Source organism: Ptychodera flava, chromosome 16 (genome assembly GCF_041260155.1).
Source record: "Ptychodera flava strain L36383 chromosome 16, AS_Pfla_20210202, whole genome shotgun sequence".
NCBI lineage: Eukaryota > Metazoa > Hemichordata > Enteropneusta > Ptychoderidae > Ptychodera > Ptychodera flava.
The window spans coordinates 4,912,501-4,922,987 of NC_091943.1; the positions used below are offsets into that span (position 1 = coordinate 4,912,501).

The following is a 10,487-nucleotide window of genomic DNA, read 5'->3' on the forward strand; positions in this document are numbered from 1 at the left end:
GAGACAGGGATAAATCACTTATCAATGCATAGATTTCTTCATTGTTTCTCTTCCATAAATAGACCAGGTACAAATGTTGTGAGAATGTAATATCAAACACAATATGTACCAAACTTGATAACACAGAGAACGGACATCCGCAACCGGTACTTAAACCAACAATTGACCGTAAACAGATAAGCTTTTAAGGGTCAATGGCAGAAAGTCAACATTTGAAAGTCTTTAAGAATGGTTCAATCGAAGACACGTGAGCAAGGCTTGAAAAAGTGATACTTTTTAAAGGCAGTGACAGCCTTGACACTCACTAGTCAGTGAATTAACTCTTTATAATATAACACGATTGGAACTAAATTGGGATAATTGGATTAGCACAATTTCTCAAGAAGTTTAGAAATTTGCCTAATACCAGATTTAAATTTTTATTCAAAATTTATGATGCTGTTGAAATGTTATGAGTAAGAATCAGTGCATGATAGTATCTAATGCAATATTGTTCAAAACATATGAACATTATTCATATTTGAATGAAAATATGAGAGTTTGTCTGTAGTTTCTTCATTACTGAAATACTAGTAGTCAAATAAGATTTGAGATAAGATAGAGATCTACATCGTCTCCATATTTGGTGGTTTAGTAGTTCACTAGCCGGGTCAGTCGTCATTAGGCGCTTTAAAAAAATTCTTTGTTTGCTGTCCGCGTGCTGGTAGGTTTTCAGAGAAAATTAAGAAAACAAACACAATTTTAACACTATTACAAATAAAAATATTCTTTCTCCAAAGGAATCCAAATAAAAATTGAGCATATTTTAATACACTTGTGTATTTGTTTGTGTTTGTTTTTTTCCCTGGCTGGCTGGTACGTTTTCAAAAATCAAATGACGGCAAACAAAGAATTTTCTTTAAATGGCTTAATTTGGTTTGAAAAGGAAGTAAAGTTCATACAAAAGTTGTTCGCGTTCGAGATAATCGGTAAAATTTACGCAACCATATCACTAAACAGTAATTTCGTCACGACTTCGGACAGCATGCCTTGCGGCAAAGTGTAGCTCATTTCCAGGATTCTCTCGACTGCGCGACTGTACTGAAAAAGTTGATGACAGCGCAGAAATCGCGAACGAAACACAGCAAGCAAAGACGTCCACATCGATATACGAGGGTGCACCAAGCGCATAGTGTAGGGAACTGTGTGTATCAATGATAGAATTTGGGAAAATTCCCGCTTTAGCATTGTGTAGGCACGCGTATCGCAATGCAACACAATCGTTTGATCGGATTTTAATAAACCCCCGAAGTCGGACCGAATCGTGTCCAAGGGAAAAATGAGTTGGGGAAACTTGCGGGTGACAAATCAACAGGAGATGGAGAGCCGGCAGCTAGCTTAGCACATAACAACTTGACATATATCATGATATCGATGTTAGTACGGGTGCTGCATGCGACATAGACGACGCAACTGGTATGGTGACGATCGTAATGATGTCGGGGAAGAGCTTCCTAGGAAGACAAAAATAACATCAAAAGTGTCTGCCCAAAAAATGTCAAGTCTGCCCCCTTATTTCTGCCCCCTAATTTGGATGAAGGGGCAGAAAGTGCCCCTTTCAATGAACATGCAGAGAAAACATTGCATTTCAGTGACCGTTATTTGATTGTCTACACCCGGTGTAACATCTAGCTATGAGACACCTACCCTAAGATTTTTCAAGATTTGAATAATTTCTTACATTTGTGTTACCACTAACTGGTGTTATTTCATGCATTCCTTCTGTACTTGGTTTTACAATCTCAATTCACATGAAAATTGTGACATTAGCACTGCGTCTATGCTTTCAGATTGGACAAACAATAAAAGCAGAAAATCGTTTTCGTGCAGACGAATCGAAAGATGGAAACCAATGATATATCAGATGTTTGAACTTGAAAGTTCACGTTATTAGGATAACCGTATCTTTGAAAGCCGGTGACGTTAGGGTTGACGAGAAATTCGACCAATGTTGACGAACGTTTATACTAGGTTTCGGGTGTCACGCTGATGGCGCTGTTCCGAAATTTACCGCCATGATAAGAGCCCGGCGCGGCGGGAAGGCTTAATAGATGCCAGCTTGGACGAAATTAGTCGAGGGGAAGACCGGTGCAATAGGGTGATAGTCGGTGTCTTATATACGATAATCATGCAGAGAGGAGGGCCATGCAATTTCATGCATGAGTAAGGAGAGTTTGTACGACGGCGGAAGAGATGTAATGATCGAAATAACTTGACTGAAACCCCGGGACTGATAAGTTTATATATTCGAATTCAAAAACGCAAAGCAAATTTAGGTGTGAGTACTATAACGCTCGCAAGAATGTACATACAGGACACTTAAAATTTACAATCAACTGTAATTTAGATCAAATGCATCAGTGTTTCCTGCTTTCCTGTGAATTTATGGTACATCTTTTACACTTCAAGTGTTTAAATATTCCAAGAAAAATCTCCTGTTGTACCATCTATTTTGCATAAGAGGGCGTCCTTTACTGACATTCCTTCTTTTCCCTGTTTATTTTTCACAAAGTATCTGAATTTATGTCTTATTTTAGTTTCTTACTATTTAAGTGAATTGCAAACATTGTTTTGCATTTTCTGCTTTCTGTCGCTCGACTATCTTCATAGTTCCAGTGTTTGTTCAATCAAACATTCGAATGGAAGTCAAATATCAAGAATTAATTGTGCTGCGAACTCATTGACCAAATTTTCACTGTTGCAATTGATGTCCATTATAATTGTGATCTGCACTTTTTTAATTATCTGCCTAAGTTTTTAGGGCAGTACCGGCACATATGCTGGATTTCCTATTTGTTTCACAGTCTATAGATCTTGATCTTTGATCATGTTGTCTTGCAATAAATACAGCGCATTTTGCAAAGATTCAGTTATACACGTTGTTTGTCACTTTGACAGCCTCTTTCAATGGAATTACCTTACAATCGCAATGTTTTCTGAACTTATAGGCTGCATTGCACAGAATTACCTGATAAGGCAAACCAAGTGCAGTCCAAACAGAATACCCAAGTATACTCATTGAAAGACGAATCCGCCGTCGGATATAGACAGTACAGGATCGGAAAGGTCGCTCTGAAGGGACGTTGGTATTTTTTCCGAGTAATCTGGAAAGAGTCAGGATTTTTAGCTCACAATTGGTATACCAATGTGAGGTTATCGTATAAGCTGAATCAGTTCATTTGCATCTGATTTGCATGTCTGTATATGTCTGTATATTTGTGGGTATGTGCGGATGTATGTCCGTCACACACAAAGGCTCCCATACCGCCAAAGCTACCATCTCAGTATTTGGTGTACAGGTAGATGCAGGGGTTGAGATGTGAATTTGTTCAAATGAACACATCAGTGTCAAAAATGTGCAAATGAGGTAAGAAAAAGTGAAATCCTGCAAATGTGCAGGAGGCATGCCAGTGAGAAACAGGCCAACTCCACTGATCTTGACTCATTTCCTGTCATTGTTTATGAACTGTTACATATTAACAAACCAGCTGAAACCATAGACAGTAGATGGGGGAAGACCGTCTATACTAAACTAAGAGGGGTGTGTTTCTGCTATGCATGTTGCTAAAGTTGACCTCCAGTACCTAAAGTTAGACCTCAATTACTTTTGTCATTCTTGTTTTTCTGGTTTATATAGTTCTTGTTGTTTTTCTGGTTGTACTGTGCAGAAATCATTTTCATAACATCAACGTAGAATTTTCCTCCACTGAACAGATAGAAACAATATTCATTGTTGATCATTGGTAACCCATACTGGTATATACCAATTCTGATCAAATTTGAGCGACACCGTATAATTGCGGTATTTTTTCAAGAATCCAGTCTTTGACCAGCGCCAGTTTTGTTACTGTTGTCTACCTCTGCAGTCATCGAAAATACTAGACTCGAGAACTTGATGCGGTGGTGTTGCTGACTAACTATTCAATCTCTCTCTCTCTCTCTCTCTCTCTCTCTCTCTCTCTCTCTCTCTCTCTCTCTCTCTCTCTCTCTCTCTCTCTCTCTCTCTCTCTCTCTCTCTCTCTCCTATTCTGGTTTTAAAATGGATATCTTATTCTGTTGTGTTTCGTGTTATCTTTTGAAGTTATCTTTCTGAGGTTTAACGATTTATTAGCAATAAAGTAGAGAGGTAGATGGACACATGGGAGAGCGACGGTGCAAGGGAAAATGTTGTGTCAGAAGGAGAGAGAACGGGTTAGAGTTTTTGATTCATGCGTCATCAATTCAAGTTTTCGATAAAAAGGCAAAACTATCGGTAGACAATATTTCTTATTACATTTATTGCTAAAAAGAAGTAATTTTAAGTACAGATCGAAACAGTTGTGATGTGATGCTAATGCATAGATTCTCAACAAAATATTTTGTACAATTTGTGTTTATTTGCACTTATCACGTTGAGGTGCCAAGCTTAATATCTCAATGAACGACGTATTCGAAGTTTTATTGTTAAATTGAGTTGAGGAGTAGAAAGCTATTTTGGTGTGTATTCGGAGTCTGCGCAAGTACATTATACCGTGAACAGAAAGGTTTGAATCAATCTTATTTGCATAGATTATTTAGACTGATCCTGCGAAGTGCTCATACCCAAAATATGGATCAATGAGATCATTGACGCCATAGTCGTTGTAGATTTCTTCCAAGACGTTATCGGGGAGGGCACTGAAGAAGTGGATGAAGAAGAAATCAAAGTAGATTTCGCCGACCATTTCGAAGAGGTCGCATTCGGTCTCGGGTTCGGGGTAGCTCTCCCACGCTGCAGGGTCCAGACTGTTGACTTTGTCGAATGCGGAGGTCCAATCAACGGTACCATCGTCGTCACGTGGCAGATACCAGTAACATTCTGTTTCTTCCAAATCATCCCAGAAGATGGACCACACGAATTGGTAGAAGCTCCATTCGGTCGTGAAGAACTCGGTACACTTGTTTTCGTCCCACCATTCAATGAAAGCCAAGATGTATGGCTCTACGTCATCCTCGTGCAGAGTGGTCCAGTCGATGGACTCCCAGTTGACGTCGTTTTCCATGATGTCGGCCATAGCGTGCAGACCAACGGTACAAGGTGCCATTTCAAATGCTCCTATGACTGACAGGAGGAAATCACCGACCATGAACACTTCATAGTAGGACTTTTTGGTGGTGTCTTTCTTGCCGTGCAATGCCAGGCTCAGACCACGTTTCTTACCGCCATTCAGCACGCCGCTCAAGACGTCGGTGGCTGCTGTCAAAGTTTCGGCCTCCTTAACACCATCTCGCTTGTCTTTTGTACTTGTCTCGAGCTCCTCTGATTTCTTGGTCATAAGTTCTTTACGTTTCTGCGTCAGAATAGACTTACGTCTCTTCATGCTTTCGCTCTCAACTTCTTCAGCGTGTTTCTTTTGCGCTGCCTTGGCGCGTAGAGCAGCCACTAACTGAAATTGTAAAAAAATGAGAGAAAGAATGAATGTGATAATCATATACCTTACATCAAACACTTTACATCATATGTACCTTAATTAAAAGGTTGCATTTAATTGTTTGCACAGACAAGGTTACAACAATTTTGACAAGCGGCCGATCTAGCTCGCTGTGATATTTTAAAGCGGCGGTCCCAGGATAACAAATTTTCGGATTAGTATCAAACACAGGTGAATTTCAGTGGTACATTTGCTTTATCGCTGTGTATGCACAAATTTACTCCAACCGTTTATCAACTTTATACTTGAACGAAATCGGACACTTCATACCAAACATTCGGTTTGACTATCGGAAATCAAGCGCGGTCCTAGAAAGCGGTCTCGATAAAGCTTATTTATATAGCCGATTTTGCATTCGACTTAGTTATTCAGACCGAAAGTCTGTATCTGATTTAAAAGTAACTATAGCGGTTCAGTGCCGACAGGAACAATACGAAAAAGCAAAACGCAATAACTTTTCGATTCTCTGCCGCACTGTAGAAGTCCAAAATTGTTGATGATGGAGGGACAGTGTTTTGGTTAGGATGCTCATAATTCTCACGTGATCGCGGGACCGGATCGAAGTGAAATAATATACCAAAATTAGTAACGTGGCATAAAGCAACACTAAACTGTTACTTTCGTACAAAGATCTACTGTTTCACTGCATCGTGAAGTCATAGCATGGACGTAACAGCTACTGTTATAGTCGACTGCGCAGAAAGGAGTGAAGTGTAGTTTGAATCTCTTTACAGAACCAACACGGATTAAAGTCAAGTGAACAAAATCTTGAGATTCACTCTAAAGTTTACACAACCATTTGCTTGGCAATAATTTTCCATGTACAGGTGATAACTTTTCAAACAAATTACGAAAAGTAGGTGTAACGAGGTCAGACTTCAAAAGCAAGCGCTCTTATCGAGCGTTAATGCAGATACGATGACGACAACTTTGGTTTTTGTTTGCCGAGACTAAAAAAGCTAGATTTTCTGGAGCTCCGTGTTGCTTTGTTAGAGGCATTGTGAATAATGACCATTTTGCTCTTTTCCATAACCCACCCGCCCGTTAAGATAATGAAAATAGTAAGTGTGGCTGGTTTGTCAATTATAAGCAAATACTGATGAACACGGGGCATATTTGAATTTGTGAAGCAACTTTCTCAACATGCTGTTGATTTTTTAATGAAAAGTCCAGCCTGTGATCATCGGCATACATCGGTGCCAGCTGTGATTGGTGGCGCACTTTACCTGGTGAGCACTAACATTTCAACTGTCAAGACAGACGTTTTGTTTGACAAAAACTGGCAAAAAATGCCAAAAAATAGCGCGTATGCGAGAGTTGGTCATAATTTTTCAACAAACTGACTCAGGTTGTCTGTACAACCCTGCATAACAAAGCAATCTGACAAGTAGGTTCTAAGAAGACGATTTTGAGGATTTTTCGGAGCCAAATTGCGCGATACATTTTTTCAGATCTTCTCTCGATTTGTACAAAACTGATATATAGTATCCTAACGTAGCTTTATATCCAATTTCAGGGCAATCTGGTGAGCGGTTTCAGAGCAGAACGTTATTTTCCAACAAAAAACTGGAAACATTGCCCCAAAAATAAAAATAAGCAAAGTCCAGCATAATTTGGACAAACCTTACTGAGGTCAATCGAAGGAACCCCAATACCAAGTTTCGAAGCAATCGTACAAAAGGCTTCAGAAAAAAAGGCTTTTTTACCAAAAACAGGTAAAATTGCCTCAAAATTACAAATATGCAAATTTTACTACAATTTGCACAAACCTAACTAAGGTCACACCTAGCAACCTGCATGCCACATTGTAAATCAAGCGAACAAGATGTTTTAGAGTAGAAACTTGGAATTTGAAAAAGCTGACGGGCACCGACGACGACGAGAGACGACGGACGATGGCGGACAATCACTTATCTGATAAGCTCCGTGTTGCAGACAGCGGGGTTTAAAAAACGGCTCATTTGCATTTGAAATGACACAACTTTTTGAATCTTGCCACGACGAAGACGTTCAAGTTAAATGTAGATCCCGTGATAATTTGATGCCCCAAATATGCCTCTGTGTAACTGTTCCTTGCAATGGATCGTTACAAGGCCTAGGCGAGAATGAATAGCGTGATTTTTCTTGGCAAAGAATCTGTAAAAAAGTGTGTGCAAGATTCCCTAACATGGAAACAGTTGAGAAAGGTGTGTGGCCGACACACAAATATCACGTGAAAGAAAACCTGACGGGCAAACATGTACATATGAATAAGACTGGTTACGTCACTCGAGGGCAACTTGAAGAGGTGGACCAATTAGGTGGCGCTAATGCTTGCATGTAAAAACAGTAAAAAGTGGGAACGAAGTGACCACGCCCTTGTAAGTTACAACGCTAAGTGAACTGTCTGCACAGTTCCTGGGACAGGAAAAGTCTCAATGTCGAAAATCGGATTGCGAAATGAAAACTTTCAATGTAGAGAAATGACGAGCTTGTCTCTCGAACTTTGCTAAAACACGCAATTTAGGTGTTTGTCTTCAATATCTACTGCTTCACGCGACGTACAAGGAAATAATGACATCTTCACTGATTTCTAGCTCGAAACTCCATCAGCCCATGTTGATATTGAGAGAAAAGGAAAAAAGATATCGCTCATGGAACAAAAACTTTCAAGTTAACAACCAAACCGACCACTTTCTTACAGAGATTCAATAGTTGAACACCTTCACTTTTCGGAAATGTTGTCTACAAAGTTACAAAGAAAATGAGTCAGCGATTTTCACATTCATAGAGTCGCAGAGTGGCAGTGTTTGAGGCCCTCCACGTGAAATATCTATTCGTGTGCCGTGCGCAATTAGACTTCTTGCAGTTTACATCGTTCTCAAAAGTTTCACATGTCAATCCTGAACACACATAGGAGAAATAACCGGCAAAAACCGCAATGTAGCAACGTTCACTCTTATGTCAACAAGGTGAAGACACTTTGCAGAAGCACCGCAAAGCCTTGAAAATGCCACATAAAAAGTAAGAAAGTGAACTGTACCTTTCCGGCCAAGGCATCTTTTTCGATGGCCTTTGCCTCTGAAATGGCCAAAACAGCGCACAGGGCGACGAGGAGAAGACACACTAGACTTAGGCGAGACATGATTGCTTTCCGATCAGTGACCAAGGCAACAAATCAAAGCCAGCACTGTTGAAGGTGCTTATTTATACACTTTGTCGAGAAACTGTTGTGTAACAACCACCATTTAAAAGGGAGGAGGGTGTGAAAGGAAGGAGGAGGAGATACCATACGGAAAGTTGGGGGTGTTCCAGGGTTTATGTTTCTGGTGTCAATTTTAAATTTTGCAGAAATCCCACATAACTAGAGTATTCTGCTTTGCTAAATGGTATTTGAATTTCATCAAACCGTTGTTTGCGAAAACTTTTAACGTCTTGAATGCTTTCTCAGCTTCAGAAACACATCTCTGTGATCACGCTTCCCTTGGATCAAAGTGGTTCAGTTAATTAAATTGGTTTCAAAGTGTTTGTGAAAAGTAAAAAAACTTGAAGTACACTGTGAAAGAAGACCGCTGACACAAAGCGATGACGCAAGCAAAGTTTATGCGTGCATATCTCAGCGTATTTACATGCCAAATAGTAACCATGGCAACAAAACATTTGGTTCTCTGATTCAAAGGAATGCATAGAAAATAATCTTGAGATTTTAAAAAGCAGCTTTATCACCAACATGACAGGGATGTCACGTTTAGCTACCAGTCTTCACCTGGTCACCATGACTTACATGCATACGAAATGTCCCGTGCGAACTAGTCATGACTGACAGGATCAAAATACTGTTTCTCTTGTTTTGAACCGTTCAGTATAAATACTTGATTAGCCGGATGAGTTCGATCCTGCTTAGAATTACATAAATCAGATTTGAGTGTATCTATTTCCTTCTGAAAACAAAAGTTCTGCGTCATTACCGGTTGCAAAGTTTCAGTGACATATACATTCTTGTACGTAAATTGTACTTCTCTAGGAGGTATAAACGAAATTTCACTTAATTTTGGTTTATTGTAAGTTGATTCAGTTATCTGATATCGATCAGAACCGCGCAGCGAGTCTATAGCGTTGTCATTCACTTATGTTACCATACTCTGACTTAAATAATTGTTTCGACTGAACCATTCATATGAGCCTCTTGATTTGAAGGGTGTAGGACCACCAACAACTTGCAAATAACAATGTAACTAACAAATTCTCATACACAGTCCTTGGAGATTTGACGAAACATTGCAAACTTGTGTTGTTGTTTTAGATATGACTACATTGAAAAAATTATAAGAGACGTGACCACGATACTCTGTCTAAGACAATTTCCATGAAACTCCGGGATAAAACTCTACACCTTTTCCGAGCGTTTGAATAGAAAGTGGCTATTTCCTTTGTCTCTTTGGAGACAGTCTTTAAAACGTGGCTAGGACAACAACCACACAAAGACATGTTATTCAATCACTGCAAACTATGCATCTGTCAATAGCCCAAGCATTCAACGTCTGAATACATGCATGTACACGTGAATGACTCGACATAACCAAGACACCAGTATCGACCATGTCCAAGAAAACCAGCGACGAAAGGAGCTTTTTTAGGTAGAACGCGCCTCGGGGACAGATATTCGGACTCTCAAATTTCTACAATTCTTTTCTGATCGACGACCTGTAGGGACTCATTTTAAAGCTCTTGGAGAAAGAAAAACTTTCACCGTCTTAGTTTTTCGAAAATCCGAAAATGATTTTTCCCCATGGAGTTAACACACTGGGGGGGGGGGGGGGGCCATTTTGAATTTCAGATATCGCAAACCGTTGGGTAATTTGTTTCGCTAGTTCCAAACTTTACACGGTGACCCCCGATTTTTATTGATGATTTGGTAAGAGAATGGTTGAAAGTTTCATTTAGGAAACTCTGAGTAAAAGTTTAAGTCTTTCACTTTCGAGGCGCATACCACCTTAATTTACAAGATAATGAAAGGAG

At 39.7% G+C, this 10,487-nt stretch overlaps 2 protein-coding genes across 5 annotated transcripts in view; one reads left to right on the forward strand and one right to left on the reverse strand.

Moving 5' to 3' along the window:
- LOC139152588 (L-proline trans-4-hydroxylase-like) overlaps positions 1-2,912 on the forward strand; it is a 10,280-nt gene extending 7,368 nt beyond the window's left edge. For 3 of the 4 annotated variants that reach the window (XM_070725823.1, XM_070725821.1, XM_070725824.1), the window contains exon 7: positions 1-29. This exon is cut by the window's left edge and continues 428 nt beyond it. The gene's annotated coding sequence lies outside the window, so the exon portion shown is untranslated. Of the gene's footprint in view, positions 30-1,829 lie in introns of those variants that run through there. The other variant, XM_070725822.1, reaches the window with a different exon arrangement.
- A 1,382-nt stretch (positions 2,913-4,294) lies between these two features.
- On the reverse strand, positions 4,295-8,714 carry LOC139152587 (uncharacterized). Its single transcript, XM_070725819.1, has 2 exons — positions 8,512-8,714; positions 4,295-5,444 (listed from the first exon to the last, which is right to left on the reverse strand). Exons 1-2 carry the CDS (start codon positions 8,611-8,613, stop codon positions 4,593-4,595), a joined length of 954 nt encoding a protein of 317 aa, XP_070581920.1. The 5' UTR covers positions 8,614-8,714; the 3' UTR covers positions 4,295-4,592.
- Between the last annotated feature and the right edge of the window lie 1,773 nt (positions 8,715-10,487).

Coding starts and splice junctions, on each gene's coding strand:
- LOC139152587 (XM_070725819.1), bottom strand. CDS start 8,613: ATGTCTCGCCTAAGTCTAGTGTGTCTTCTCCTCGTCGCCCTGTGCGCT. Junction 5,445..8,511: donor AAGATGCCTTGGCCGGAAAG/GTACAGTTCACT, acceptor TTACAATTTCAG/TTAGTGGCTGCTCTACGCGC.